Below are 16,024 nucleotides of genomic sequence, written 5' to 3'. Positions count from 1 at the left end.
GAATGTATTGGTGTAAATATTCTGGACGTTTCGGGTCGTCCGCATGCGCCTCTGCGTGTAACGTGTGCATGGCTTTCACAAGCATTCTCGTTTTCGCTAGCGTTACGTTACCGCAGCTTACGAACTCTCGGACCATGTTAAGTCGAGCTTCTAAGGAAACCTCGTCTGGTCGGTATCAGTTGCGAAAAAAACAGAACTCATGCGGACCAACGTGAAAATGTTTCTATAACACACCTATGTTTTGGCTCTTTCCATGGGTGCTTAATAGGTACCGAAACGTCATTTTTTTACACAATTCATCTACGTTCAACATAAATTTCTTCAGGTAACAGGTCTGCTGCAGCAGACGACGCAGCATTCATAAGTTTGCCGACGCGCTTTCGGGCCTCCCCACTTTGCCGAAGCGGGGAGGGCCCCTCTCGTCCCCTGTCTCGTTTATGCCTTTGCTTCACGCGAGCCCGCTTGCCTCTTCAAATTGGCCCGGCCAGTTCGGCCGATCCGGCTTGGCTGGTTTTCGGGCGTCCTCTCTGCCTTCTGGGGCCCCCCTTTCTGCGGCGGTGTTTGCTGCCACGCAGGACCTCCTTGTCTGTTCGCTCGGCTTCCCGTCTGGCATGCCCGGATTTCTGCTTCACCTGTAACGAATTCCCCCCCCCCTCCCCCCAAGGTTCCGCTTTCGCTTGCATTCAGATGCACGTACACATTTTGAACGAAGGGTGCTATACGAGGAAAACGATATAATCGCACCAGTAGCTAGCGCAAACAGCCGCCTGACGTTGGCGCTTCCTGCACAATTTTCTCAACTTGTTCGGGCAGGCCCCGAGAGCCTGCCTCTACTGGATTTAGGAACAAACGCCGCGCTCTTTATTTGTTCTGCTTTGTACGATTTCTTGCGATTCTTGTATCAGTTTTTCTTGCCTAATTTCTTGCTTTTGTGGATACATACATTTTGACCCCCCCCCCTTTTTTCTTTTACGTTAGCAGAACTTTAAAAAAATATCGCTTGTGACAGCGCAATTCTAATCATTGATCTGGATTGCTCGAAGAGATGGGCATTAGATGAATTCATTTCGTTGCACACATTCCGAACGCACCTCCTCAACCTGCGGTAAGTAAACTCCGGACTTTAGTGTATGTCGCATGCCAAACGTCTCAATTGAGTGCCGCGTCATGTCAAAAAGGTCTAGATACGCATTACTTACATCTGCATTAGTAATGGTTATCATCCCGTGATCGCAGGCTAGGTGCTTTGTTCTTTACTGTGAGAAATGTGCGGAGTAAGGCCGAATAAAAGCAGTCTACTACGTGTGGGACACCACTTAACGGTTAATGAGAGACGCTACACTCGAACGCTAAATCCAGCTTGGTAAGTGTCGTTACCAAATTCCGGTTTCTTAACCTCGCCGTGAGACGTCGATTACTAGAATGTAAAGCGGGGACCAAACTCCCATTTCTTTCAATTTTACGCCAAAAGCCGCAGCGTCTGTCACCTCGCGTATTTCGAGTGTTCTCTCGTATTTGTTGCGTTTTGGCACGCATATATAGCGGTTCTGGAAGCTCGCTTAATTGGCTCCTTGGGAATATACGAGGTATATAGCGCTTGCCACTGAAAAATTAAGTACGCCTGAGCAGATGCCTTCAAAATGGGTGACCTCACGGTGAGGTATTGCTGGGACCTTCAACGCTGCTTCCCCGCTAGTCTTTCTTCCATTTTTTTTGCCTCTTTCCTGGCTTATTAGGCAGCATATCGCGGTAAAAGTAGTTTCCATGGTTCTGTAGAAGCCTATAGTTTACGAATACAGCTCAACGCATTCATATCTTTAGTGTCCTTTTAAATGGGCCATGAAACGCTAGTGACGTAATCATAATGTAAGCTATAAAATCACAGAATCGCCAGCTATTAAAGGACATCGCCTTACAAATGTCCTGCAGCAAAGCTGCTGTCGTGTGCGTAGACAAGTCGCGCGAAAACGAAATGGCTTTTTCTGTAGTCTTGAGATCGGCAGACACGTATAGGTTTACATTTATTTACCTCAAAAAATTATCGTTCGTAATATTACTGACGTAAACCTAGTATTCTCGCGATCACGAAACCGGTCAATAGCTGTTGCTGGGCTCCACTGATTTGCGGTGACCACATTCTGCAGGCGGCGGGAGTAGGCTGTCTTTTCCGTTTTTGACACGAGATTAAGTTCCCTGCTGTTTGCTGCGCGGTAATATTTGGCTCGAATGTTTGCAGGAGCCTCGTCTACAGAGCCGCAATGCTTTCTGGTTCTCTTCAAAGTGTTTCAGGGCATCTTCTCCCATCTCGCCCCCCTCCTTTTTTTTTTCGCCTAAATATGCAACCTAGTTCAGGTGCTCTTACAGTCACATGTCGTTACTATTGCTGGAAGTGTAAGCCGTCCTACTAAACCAGGCAGACCGCGCTGCACGTAGACTCGCAGCTCCGTTAATTCTGTGCAGCTGTAACGCAGCACAGTCATTAAATCGACTTCGAGAACTGGCTAACTAAATTGCGGCTAACTGCGCGGTTTCGTCCCGCTTTATCGGTGAGCATATTTGTCTAACGTATAGTACGGACCGCGATGTGGTCCAGGCATGACGGGCACATATTAACAATTTGCAAATAAGTGCCACTTTTAGAAGGAACACCCGACTTCAAGGCGAAAAATGTGCCTCAAGCAGGCGCGACTTCCCTATTCAAACGCATATGAAATGCATAGACTCGCTCATTGGCAACCGCTGAACCGATTTGAATTAATCTCGCAGACCCCGAACACGATTTCACTTCAATTAAAACACCGTGTTAACATTTATTGCTGCAGGCCACGGAGGGTATATTTGTAAGAAAGTCAATACTGAACTAAAATTATTTAGTACGATAATTAAATGGTTAGCTGAGCTCAAGCTCGAGTACGTGTTTCTAGCTGTTAAATGTTTACATGCACCAAATTCAGCGTACCTAAAACGATACGTTGGGCTTCGTGGGATATTGCTGCACTTAAGAGACTTAATTCTGCCTACGTTAGGAAGCAGCATTTTGCTTGAGTCTGTTTTTTTTTTTTTTTGCAATCGTTATAGGAAACATGCAAGTTCAAAATTTTGGTTCAGACCATGTTTAGAAAACCGTAACACCAGATGTGTTAGTTTACGTAAACTACGTCAATTGGGGCATCTGAAGCAGTAAGTGCAAGTTCACAGGTTGCGTAGGATTGTTACAATTTCACGCAGCTTTCTTTTTCGGAATTACTATTTGCCATTCAATGATAGATGTAATAAAGTGATGCATGATCAAGTCAATTTGGTCGGCTTGGGATGTCTTTACAGTTGCGGTTACGCAGAATTGTGATCGTTTTTCTGTTTCTGATTAAATATTGATTTCTAAATTTTCGTATTCCTCAATACTATACACACACCACCGATTACCAAGTCAAATCTCCGGCCTGTTATCGGTAGATTCTAATATTTTCTTTTAAACGGACCAAAACCTCGTCAAATTCTGCGCACTCCATGCTGAAGAAACGGATTTTTTTTTCGTGCGTATATTTGGCAGCACCTGATGTAAAAGCTTACCCTAACTATAGACAAGCGAGCTATGCAAATGAGCAAGAGTGCTCGAGCACCAGCCCGTTCTCAGCCTGCACGCCATCTGCTGCTTTAACTTCTACGCTTGCATTTTGCCGTCTGCTGCATTGCATATCACAGCGGTTAAGGCAGGCAGGCGGGCGGGCGACGACGTTCGGTGGTTACACATTCGTGCCGCATATTCGGGCAACTGTCGACGAAGCGCCTGGCGAAAGCTCGCATGCCCTGCCGAATTGCAGGAAAGTACGCTTTCAGCTGCACGTATAGAATTCCGAGGCTCTTCACTCGTTTCGTTTTGGCGATTCTCGCTGCAGCCACGAGCAAAACGAATCCGCTCCGACTAGACGCGCGAGGTGTTTGGCAACTCGGCCGTGCGCTCGCGTAGTGCCTTCATGCTCACTCACACGCTCGCTCACTGCGTGTTAGTCGCAAGCTGCAGATACACGCGCTGCGTCTGGGATGCGATAAGAGCTGGCAGAGCTAGCACTGTTTCGCTAACATGTATATTGCACTTTAAGGCGGTCTGCGCGCTACGCTGTAAAATAATTTACACCCTTAAGAGTGAAAGAGGCTGTCTAACTCGCACCCTAAGGGTGTCCGTTATAGACTCATTTACATCCTTTTTCACTTCTAACTGTCACGGCTGCCACATTTCGATGGCGGCGAAATGCGAAACCACAACCATGTACTTAGATTTAGGTGCACGTTAAAGAATCCCAGGTGGTCGAAATTTCCGGAGTCCCCCACTATACGGCGTGCCTTATAATCAGAAAGTTGCTTTGGCACGTAAAACCCCATAATTTAATTTCTTTTTCACTTTTAACGGTGTAAACGGCGTATAGCTCCGCATGCCACTGAACGCAACTCTCGCGCCCGCCACGTGGTACGGGGGTTCGACTCCCGACCGCGACGGCCGCTTTCCAACGGGGACGCGGAATGCAACCAATTACGCTCATGTAGTGGTCAAAACTGATCCGTGTTCCTTCGGTGCCGCGAGTCTCTCATAACCTCCTTCGGGACGTTAACACCTCAAATGAATAAGATTGAATTCCTTTCTTTTTTTTTTCTTTCTATGAAGTGTATTGCAGGTCATACATATAACAATTACATACACTAACGTGCTTGTTTCAGTTGACACAGGGTTGTCTACTCGAGCTTTTATTAAGTGTCGTTGCTTTTAAGCCAATAGAAAAAATTAATGCACTTGTCAAGGTAGGCAGCACATTATAGCTTTAGCATTGCTCCGTCCGGTTAGTGTCTCATCTTTCTATGTCGGAATGCATCATCTGGACGGTGCAGAGCGAAATTGGCGATTACAATTCTACAGCTAAACAGCTGATACTGTTTGCGCTAGCATAGATCTCGCGCAATGCACGAATCAAGCTACGAAGGCCGTTTGGTTATCCGCTGCTCTTAGTATTCGGATATCTCGACAGTTAGGCCTAAGCAATGAACTACTCATCTTTATAATTGTTTCGACGCTGCAGAATAAGCGAGGAATCGTTCGAGCAATTTTTTTGGCTACTTAAAGACGGAAACCTACGTAAAACATTACAGATGCGATGCCTGCGCGATTTTGCGCAGTGACACCGGGCAGGAAAGTGTCCGTCTCTACGGGGACTCCGGGCGACCGCTTGGCACAGACATTACTTCCGGTGAACGGTTTTCAAAAGTTTTGTCGGTGCGCATTTGACGTCGCTGAACTCGGGACTGCGCGCTCCTCCCTGTTATCCAGCTGTTCGCGCGACGAGGTCGCAGTTTTTCGCTTACGTACACCAGGCACCGAGTCGTGCTCTGTAAAGGGTTGGTGAACATAGCGCCTCTTCCTCTTCGCCATCACTCTCTCTCTCTCTCTCTCTCTCTCTCCGCGCTTACATCACTTTTGCAGGATGAGGAATCTTTCATATTTGTGTAGGGCGAAAGTTGGAAATATGCTCGTTTCTGTTTGCTTCTTTCCATAGGTGCCGGTCTTCGATTCCTTAACAAGTGTTTAGGAGTGCGTCCAATTCAGGTTTGCAACGCCCGAAACGAGCTTCACAGGTGGGATGCCAATGGAGACATAAGGAACAATTTCAATGCAAGGCTGCGTAAGACGGTCACTTTCGCAACGATCTTTGTGCACAGGACGGCACTCGTGTAAATTGAATTATTATTGCCTGCAGCCCAAAGTGTATAAGCGCACGCTTTGCACTCGGTGGGGTTGGAAATCTGCATTCGGTGACAACCTAAGAATGCGTCGGCAAATACACCGCTGTCTATCTCGCAAAGAACTTGCACGGATGCGCCAGCCACGTTTGCGTTCGCTTATTTTCGTGACCTCGTGGCGGAGGCAAGCATCTTTCGCCATATATCCGCGTATCTGGGGAAACTACGTTTCGAAATATGCGGAGGGCACAGACGGCAGTTGCGGCATACAGTTCTATGGGCGGAATCTTGAACCTCGGTGACAAACTGAGTATTCAATGCACATTCTTTCGTTTCTTGGACACTTGCAGAAGAACAGCAATTGTCCTGTACCTGAAAACGGTACAATTCGTTCTTCTTTGTTGCGACAGTGGCGGCTACAGTGTATGAGCGCCGCCCAGGTGCGTACCAGCTGCATGCGGGAACGAACAGTCTCGACCTTGAATGGGCACGTAGTCCCCAAGGGTTTCCTGCTTTTAACCACATAGAAACACCGGCAGGCATTTTAATCAACCCGCGTGGATAAGGGATTGAAGGCTTTCGTACAATGTTCGTGATGCGCTTTCCTTCGCCAAGGCCGCACCGCGATTCAAGCCTAATTTGTAACCGGGGTGCCCGACGAACGATGTAAGCTCGTTTATGAAGGTCGATCGTCGCTTGAACAAAAGTGAAATTGAGCTTTGGTCAGGTTCTTTTTTTTTTTTTTGAACTGCGGTACTAGCGTCGCGTGTTAAGTTGAGGAAAACTTATGTTAATACACGCCTGAAAGACTTGTTTCAAGGCATCCGCCCACTCTATATTTAGGCGCAAGGCAAAGCTGTTCGCGAATGCATAAGCGCCCTGTAAGCGTTACGTTCTTCAATTTGGACACGTCTCGATTTTTTGTCGACATATCGGATGCGTTGTTTGTGGAGCGCAGCTTTCGTGCAGTGTTAATAACTTATATGAGCCACCATTTTAAGTTAGGGTGTAGTCTGCTCAGACCCGCAGTTTTGACGTCATGGGAGAGGACGCTTCAATAGTGCTTCCGCCTCCCGCAAAAAGTTAATATGGCGCAATGAGGACCATTGATTTGAGCAGCTCCGCAATACAATCCAGCAAATCGGCGGCAATATCCTTGTGTGTGTGTGCTCGCATGTCGTTGTTTTATGGTGTGCGAGACGTTACCGACTGGTCCGTCGAGCAATATACTTATTTATCGCACGAAAATAAACTACCGCGGGATTCTAAAACAATTATTAAGGCAATGGATAGTGGTTTCTACTGACCAAGGTTCGCAACAGTGGCATACATCGCAAATTCCAAGATAATCGCCATTTAGATTACTGCATAACATTTTACCTGTTACCTTCAGTGACTTTACGATGCGTGTCGTTATTGCAGTAGTAGTCGGCCACTACTCAAGGCATATCGTTTTGCTATGCCTTGCACCGGTTTTGAGACAAATGCATTGCTACGTACGTGCGTACACAACTTTCTGTGTATACCCTTCTTTGAATAACTACTTCTTGCGTAAATGCGTCTACACATGGACAAGTTGCAAAATCATTTGCTCATAAAATAAACATTCTGGAGTTCAACATGCCAAAGCCACCATCTTGTTACAAGGCATGCCGTATAGTGGGGGACGCCTGCATAAATTTTTACCAACTGGGATTTGACTTGCACCTAAATCGGAGTGCAGGGCGTTTTAGCACTTCGCCCCCCCATCAGCCTCCACGGCTGGCATCGAGCCCTCCTGCTGACTACGAGAACGTCATGGTCACTGCTATCGCGGCGGGTGAATTGACGTTCCACTTAATGTTTCCACACCGCGCAACAACGTAAGAAAAACTCTACGCGTAATATAACTGCGATAATTTTTTTTCTGACCTGGAAGCGGAGAGCCTCGAAAGACCTGGCCGTAAGAACTTTTTTTTTTTTTTTTTTTTTTCATGAAGTGCTTCCAACGATGCTTGTTCTCGCAGTACGGAGTGTCGTCGCTGCCTTCGGAATATTGAAGGACGTATATTTACTTCACAGAAATTATTCTTGCTTGCAGTTTTAGTGCCAGTTTGCATTCTTAAAACAAGGGCTTTGTTCTACCGTTCATGCAGCCGGAGCTCCTGACCACCTCGTGGGGTGCCCCCGTCGCCGACAAGACCAATGTGCTCACCGTTGGACCCCGAGGTCCCGTCCTGCTGCAAGATGTCGTCTTTCTGGACGAAATGGCGCACTTTGACAGGTGCGTAGCCTTTTTTTTTATTAAGATGATAGATGGCAAACGACGATGCGAATAAAATCTCAAGCATATGCTCAGCGCGAATTACATAGAAGGGGTGTGATAAAATTGGAAAAGCAACAACAACGAAGGAAAAACCAGTGGCGGAGGATAAAATGTTTGAAAATAAAGAAGAAAACTTTGTGAACGAAATATACGCGGCGCTGCACGGCATACCTAAAAAAAAACGTGCTGATATACTATTAGTGTTTGCCTTTTTAACTCTGCAGCAAACTGGCAAAATATCTAAAGACTTCTCTAAGCGCTTGCGTGCCCGGATGGTAGCGCTGTCGCATGCATTTTCAACGAATGCAGCCAGCAGAATTCACGTAACACGAAGGCTTAATTTGCGGGGGGCAAGCGCACGTCATAGACCTGCACGCAGGATCTACGTGGTCGTTGGAGTCCAGGAGGACGAACTCCAGTCGAACCCACGTACCATAACTTCAGTTAATATCCATGCCAAATGAGCAGTAGCACGCGTGTTGCATGCTGACCGCTGATGCCAAATAGCCACCTGCAGTGTTCTTAGTTTGAAATTCTGTGGCATCAGTTGGTCTAACAGATAGGCCGAACCCTTCACATACCCTACCTGTAGAGCGCGGGTTTCTTGCGCCTGACTGCAGTCCGAGAAAACTAAGCAAGCGTGTGTCAAGTTAAAAATGAAATAAGGAAAAAAAAAGACTAGGCGTGCGTATTTTGCCTTTCTCGAGACTCGGTTTTCTTTCAAGAGTGACAGCACGATAAGGTGCATATTTGTGACATTCGTAAGCATTCGTTTTACGGACTGGTGCAGCACCTGCTCACCGCCTTAAATTTTACACTCCAGGTCTCCGAACAATACTATTGAGCTGGCTATATAAAAAATATGTAGCTTTGTGTACGACGACACTGAACCCATATTTAAAATGCATTCTAAAGCGTTTTTCAGGTGTTCCGAATCGTTACAACGTATTGTCGCGGCGCAGTTAGATAACACCGTTAGACGATAAAGCACAAGTTGTGCACGAACACAGAAATTTGCAATCAGTCTCTCAATTTTTTTTCGTACGTGAAATAGTTTTCTAATTTTGCTAGCGAACTGGTATTCGCGATGCTACCAGCACCCTCGAGTCTGCAAGGACTCCTGCTGTCCGCTCACTCTCACGTTGAACTTTTGTCTGTTGATGCTAAGGACGGGAATTTCTTGGCACGCGGTGAAATAGCTTTAATGCGACAAATGCCTCAAACCTATGTGATAAACGCCCGGTAAGCACGCTATAGGGCAACTCATTGTCGAGGCAAAGTTAGATAGATAACGGTGATAGACGTCGAACTATATTCAAATGAGCACGATCAGAGCCTGCGCCTCCGCCTGAGCGTAGGTTTACGATGTAGCCCGTCCCGGCTGTTTTACTGCATTGCCACTGTTAAGTCTCGTAAGTTAGCACCATACATGCACCGTGCCTGCTTCTTTCGTCATCACAACTGAATTCGCACGTTCGCGATGTGGCACAGCACAAGACGTCCATCTGCAGCTCCCTACGAAACATTTAAAGCTGGTTTCTGTGCAATAAGCAGTTCTGTCAGAAGCTTGTTTCAACGAGTCCTTTTGTTTCACGTGCGACAATATTTGGAGTAGCAGCGTCTGCGTTACCGAGAACGTTACTATGACGATGGTAAGCGCCGCAGTATACAAACAGGCACATCAGCACGGATCGAATCTGGTCCCCTCTGTTATGGAATCGTCGCCTAGGCGGTTGCATTATTCGGATATTGCCACGGCGGTATGGCGGTGAAGAGGCAGAAATGAGGCGAATGTCTACGACTTTTAACTCGTGCCCTTGCGCGTACAACCGTGCGAATTTCAACTCGATGTGTTGGTTAGCACCAACTGGTGTCATATTTATATGTACGATTATTTAGCACTTGCAGGCATGGTTAACTAAGGTGATATCGCAGATAATCCACGTCGTTCCGAGAAGCACTGTGCAAAGGGCCCCGACATGCCGATGGTGACACGCCCGGCATGTCACTCGGACACGTGCGAAGGATGTGTCCGCAGGATGATGAAAGTGGCTGCCGAACGATCTTGCGAGGAACGTATATAGTAAACGGCTGCGTGTCCACATCCTTGTAATGGATATTTGCTTGTTTGTTTGTTTGTTTACCTCACAGGCTCCCGAAGGAGCATTGCGTGAGGGGAAGATGCAGGGAATTTGCACAAAAGAAGGGAGTACAAAGAAATTATACATCGTTAGCGAGTAAACATGAAGGATCAAATATCTAACACTATAAATAACGTGATAAATGAAACAAAACGTATGTATATGTATGTATGTATATCCTCTTCAGTCACGGCGTACACATTTGTGGACGCGACTTACTTTTGCCATTACTGTGCAGTGGTTGCAAAGAATAGACAACGAACATTAATCTTTGAGTAAATTGAACCTTCTGCTTCCCTAAGGTACACCAATTTCACTTCTCAGTGAATTCTATTGCTTCAGGCGACCCCTTTGGTGAAGGCACAAGCGTGTTTGACAGGACGGGACGGTGTTTTGGTAGTAATTGCGAAAGATTTTTTTTCCCTCGTTCCAATGCTTCCACCTAATAGTTAACGTGTGCTTGTAATCCGAACGGGTGATTTATTTTTAGTAACGTAGCATGACTAACTGCACAATAAATGAATAATTAATCACTATGTGATTATGGTCGCTTTCTATAAAATGCAGAGTTATTGTCATGCCACCTTGACTTGCTTTCTGTGGAGTCTCCAGCACCTTGGCATAACATTATGTACATTTCATACATTTATCGACAGTCCAACGTAATTCGTGACTGAAGGGGATATATGTATATCTGTGTATGTATGTCTATCCGGTGGATGTCAGTTAGATCAATGGACGATGACGTCTGCCAATCGCACAATAATCAGGGTGCCTCCTTCGAGGGCTCCTGTCCTAAAAGCACCTACGATAAAATCGAGGAAAGTCCCTGCTTTAGCTATATTATCGTGGGTTTCAGCTATTTAGGAAATTGAACACGCCAAAGAAAAAAAAAAGTTGAGATAATTTTCTGCAAGAAATAAATGCACGATATAAACGCCAATTAAAAAAAAAAAGACCTCATCACCTGGCACTCAAAAATTACGCACGTTGTCATAACCCAGTTAAAAAAGTTAAGACTAGGTTTGCAATTCACACCGCGGTGAACCGAATCGAGTCGGTTGGCGAGAGAGCGGGTGGTTGTGGCTCGTCCGGGAAAGTGGTCCAGCAACACAAAAAAAAAGTGGGGAAAGAAGGGGGCGGAGTGAAGGGGTGCCTTAAAAGTACACCATTAAAGAATTGCAACGCTATGCGTTAAACTCGCTAACTTAATTGAACATTCACTCGTGCGGTATATGCCAGGTACGTAAATACCCTCTTCACCGACCGTGGCGGCTGCATTTCGATAGGGGCAAAACGAAGAGAAAAAAAAAAATGATCGCGTACATATAGTTATGTGCTCGTTAAAGAATCCCAGGTGGTCAAAATTAATGCGGACTTCCCCACTATGCAGTGCCTCAGAATCGGATCGTGGTTTTGTTGCGCAACACCCCAGGATGCAATTTGAAAAAATTTTCGCCTCTTTCCTGTACCTTCGTCTTTTATCCGTCTCCTCCCATTCCCCCTGCAGGTCTCCTTTCAGGTGTCTGCATGAAAACCAAAAAAGCTACAGCTCGGCAGGTCGGCATAAATTGTAGCATGGTTGGACAACGACGAAGTACAGCTGCAGGACGTTATTTCGCGATCTCGTAGAAGCTCCTAATGCATACATTTTCACCCCTCATAGCCCAACACAATTTCAAGTCAAATGCAATTAAAACTTCCGTTTATTTCTCGTCATGCAGAGTATATTGTTGCGGATAAATCATTCACGTTATAACTTATTAAACATTAATTAGTAGGCTAAGAAATGTTCTGGTAATTGTTTTGCTGAACTATCCACAATAGAAAATTCGCTCCAGGATATCAAAAACGCTAGTATGGGCTCTACATCGGATTTCCAAAACGCATCAATTTTGAGGCATCGAATTCAGTGTGTCAAAAATGATACGACGGGCTTTGTGGGGTTAAGTATAAATGTCTCCAGCTCCGCCCGTATGTAATTGGCTCGCCGCAGTGCTGGGTTATACTGCCACGCTTCATCTAATGACGTCTTGCTCGCATTGCCTCGCACGTACACGTGTTTATTACGGATCCGTTTACTGCTGTTAATGGCGTACGCTTGCCACTCTTACCCCCGCATTCAGAAATGCAATTTAAGTTGAAGCCCATGCTTGACTTGATTTAACTGACGCCTGGCGTTAACGTGCCCAAAGAAGCTCAGTGTGTTTCCTTCGGCGCGTTCACAAGAGGCGTCACTTAGATCAAATCAAGCATGGGCTTCAACTTAAGCTGCCTTTCTTAATACGGGAGTTAGTCACAACGCGTCGACTCGGCTGCACCTGCGCGCGCGCGTGCAATTCCTGCGAAACCATGCGCGCTCGTCAAATCTGGCTTCTCTGCAATACAACACTTTTCGTGGGTGAAGCCTGCCTCGGCGGTTCCTTCAGTTTGACGTGTCCGCCAGCGTAGCGAGTACGTGTCTGCCTATCCTAGAACGTTGCCATGGCAATGGTAAGCGTCATGGTAAAAAAAAAAAAGCACGCCAGCCGGGACCGAATTTGCGGTTGTTTGTTACGAAAGCGGTGCTTAGGCGATTGCACTTACCGGGACATGAAATACCCGCTTGCGCAAAAGAGTTTTTTGCAGTGCTGCGTGAGGCATGTTCGCCGTGTCACGCATTGTTGCAGTGACAACTGACGAGGGCGCGGTGGAGGTGTTGGTGAAAAAAAATGCGTCGGGACAGCTAAAACCATCGCCTTTAATTGCCACCTAAAGGTACATTAAACGGGCACTATGCTTTCAATGTATTAAACTGAAATGCCGTTTATTGGAGTGGAAAACGTGGATTCATTGGAAGAGAAAATGAAGGAGAAACTTGCTTCTTTTATTCCTTCCCACACCATAGAGCCACTACGTCAGTGTGACGTAGCGGCTCACACTCGTGTTTGAGCCCCTTCCTGCGCGGAAATAACTTCATATAGTTTGTGTTTGTATCCTTTCGAATGCAATGAAAGCTTTCTCAGTGAGTACAGCCTTGAGCAGGCTCTGTCGAAAGCCGTGACTTGAAGTGACTGATTCGGCAACATTAAATTCTGCGTTTTATGTTCCAAAACCAAGATATCATTATGAGGCACGCCGTAGTGGGCAGACTCGGTAATAATTTTGACCACCTGGGGTTCTTTAACGTACACCCGGTGCACTTTACATCGGCGTTTTCTTGCATTGCGCCTAGATCGAAAGAAAGTCGCCGCGACCGGGATTCGATCCCTCGTCCTGGGGCTTATAGCAGCGCGAAGCCTAAGCCACTGTACGCCTCCACGGCGGGTGGTTCGCCATCTTGAAGGTGGAGCCGATCGATTTTTTTTTTCTTTTTGGCGTACAATGATTGCTTTTCCTGCATTACTCGCATTTGATTTGCCAAACCTCATATTGACGTGCGTTCGTTCTTTCCGTCCAGGGAGCGTATCCCAGAACGTGTCGTCCACGCCAAGGGCGCCGGAGCGTTTGGCTACTTTGAAGTGACCCATGACATCACCAAATACACCAAGGCTTCCATCTTCAGTCAGGTTGGCAAGAGGACTCCCATGGCCGTGCGCTTCTCCACCGTCGGTACGCAACTGTTGATTTGTCAAATTATCCAGGACAGTTTGCAATATTTTCTTGCTCTTCTTCAAATACTTGTTCTGGTTGCTGTAGAAGATGTGCAACATATATTGACCTGTTTCTTCCTTGAATTCGAGCAAGTGTACTTGCTTGCACATGTAATCAAGCGCAGGGTCCTTCGCAACACGCTCAATGTGCATTGTGCTATAAGAAGCGTATTTTTTTCCTTATTCATACAAAAACAAACATCCGGTATTCTAGATGCGCCCTTGCCGCCTATAAGGCACTACCGTCTAAAACAATAAATTGGCGCTTGTTCCCAGTGTACGGGTTACTCAATATCTCGTTGAGTGGTTCACGAGAAACGTGGCGGTGTTATTCATGCACCAGGTGTACAGTCCATTTCATATACCTTAAGTTTTTCGGTTAACTCGATCCCGACCGAAGTTTCTGGCCGGCGCCTATAGATTTCTGTGGGCCAAAACTTTAGTTATTTCTTGAAATTGGTTCTCTCAGCATAATTACAACTTTACTGCTCACCCACGTACACGTCTGGCCCAAATATTGAACCCGCTCCGCCCGCCAAAAAAAAAAAAGTATTTCCAATCGTGACCCAAATAGTGTCAGCGTCTGTCCAGTGAATGTACCGAAGACTCGTTATCTGCCTCGACATTTGACATGCCTCCTGTCGATTTCGACACGAAAACGCGCAGCTCACAATGAATGATTACTATTTTTTTACCCGTTTCTAATGTGGCAAGTTGCGCGCAAACTGAAATCGAAATGGCATTCGCGGCGTCGGCAACAGCGTACCGTCCGAGCTAGTGTCATCGACACTGTCGTCAAAAGCAACAAAAACAGGAGATAGAGAGAGCTCTTATTTGATAACTCGAGGGGCAGCTCACTATTATTCGAAGCTAGGACGGGGGTGTTGAGAACGAAAACATACAGGGCTAAATTTCAAGACGTGGGCCTTTTATGCACAGCTTGCGGAGCCGAAATTGAGATCACAGAGCATATAGTGCTGAGATGCACAGACCTTCGCCCGACTCTGGCTGAGGGAACAGTGACAGATATGGAAGGGCATTAGGTTTTCCTGGGGAATGAGGGCAAATAGACGAGAAGAGTGGCAGTAACGAAGGGGAGGCTAGAGGATTGGTGGAGGAAGTCAAGGGAGAGAATACCATAAATCGGGGAGCTAACGTTTTCTATACTATTTTAGATAGTTATTTTGGGAGGAGGAGAGGAGTGAAAGATAGTTTAAGAAGGGGATATAAAGAAAAAAAAAAACAGGAGGGGGAGCAAAAGGCTAGGTGGCGCCAGCCGCCACCCGTTACAAAGGGTGTAGCCGCCATCCATCCATACATGGCGGCATAGGAAGTCTTGTTTCGGATGGCGACAACGACGTGCCGCCTTAAGGGTTTAATTACGAAGGCTGATTTTAAAGATGAATTTTATATGCTAATGTAGCAGTAGTAGCGTCGCGTAAAGCCTGTTTCTCGTGGTGCGGATTTGCTTGCGTTTTCGCACTTGCGCAGTTGCGCCAAAAGGGCCATCGAACCCTTCGTGCGTGCGATTTTTCGATGTTCAGAGTGCTGAACTCGGCGAAAACGCACATGCGGCGAGGACAAGGAACCAATTACAACGGGGATCGTTACTCATCATGAAAACCGCATCATGCGAAACAGGCTTAAGAGGAAACTTTAGCTCGAGCCCAACTCCGACGCGGCCGATTAAAGTACATGTAAATCGCAGAAACGCTTTTCTGAGATGGCCCCTGGACCGATTTTAATGAAATTTGTTGCAGTTGCGAGAGAAAGTTATATTCTAGTGACTGTTGGAAGCGGAAATTCGATTTAGGACCTGAGTATTGCTCAAAGAATTTTCAGAAATTTGAAAGTAAGAAAAAATACAAGCACGAAGTTTACAAACTAATAGCGCTGTATCGAAAACGGATATCGCGGTTCTGTAAACGGCACCCAATAGATCAATCAAAGCGGACAAATTCGACATGTCAGTTTATATTTTACGTCAATTCCTTACGTTGTGTACCAGGGTTCTGCAAAAGCTGTATTTCCATAGGCAGACAGAACTTTAGGTCCTGAGGTACGCTACCGCTCAAGGCGGTGGAGCAGCGGGCCGCTCCCACGTTGGGACGGGTAGGCTGAGCCTCGCCGTCGCTTCGCGAGCCCTTTGGACGGCCCTGAATAGACGCATAAGTTCCCGAACATGGAGCTCGATTCCTATTTCCATATTACTAAATTTT

At 46.3% G+C, this 16,024-nt stretch overlaps 1 protein-coding gene across 3 annotated transcripts in view; it reads left to right on the top strand.

Annotated features, from left to right (window-relative positions):
• Cat (Catalase) overlaps positions 1 to 16,024 on the top strand; it is a 64,190-nt gene that overhangs the window by 28,507 nt on the left and 19,659 nt on the right. For all 3 annotated transcript variants that reach the window (XM_050192429.3, XM_072285019.1, XM_050192428.3), the window contains exons 2-3: positions 7,863 to 7,990; positions 13,613 to 13,764. In XM_050192429.3, coding sequence (XP_050048386.1) covers positions 7,863 to 7,990; positions 13,613 to 13,764 — 280 coding nt within the window. The remainder of the gene's footprint in view (positions 1 to 7,862; positions 7,991 to 13,612; positions 13,765 to 16,024) is intronic.

Source organism: Dermacentor andersoni, chromosome 10, assembly GCF_023375885.2.
Source record: "Dermacentor andersoni chromosome 10, qqDerAnde1_hic_scaffold, whole genome shotgun sequence".
NCBI lineage: Eukaryota > Metazoa > Arthropoda > Arachnida > Ixodida > Ixodidae > Dermacentor > Dermacentor andersoni.
Note: the sequence above shows the minus strand (reverse complement) of the source record. Positions and strands in the feature narration are given on the sequence as shown.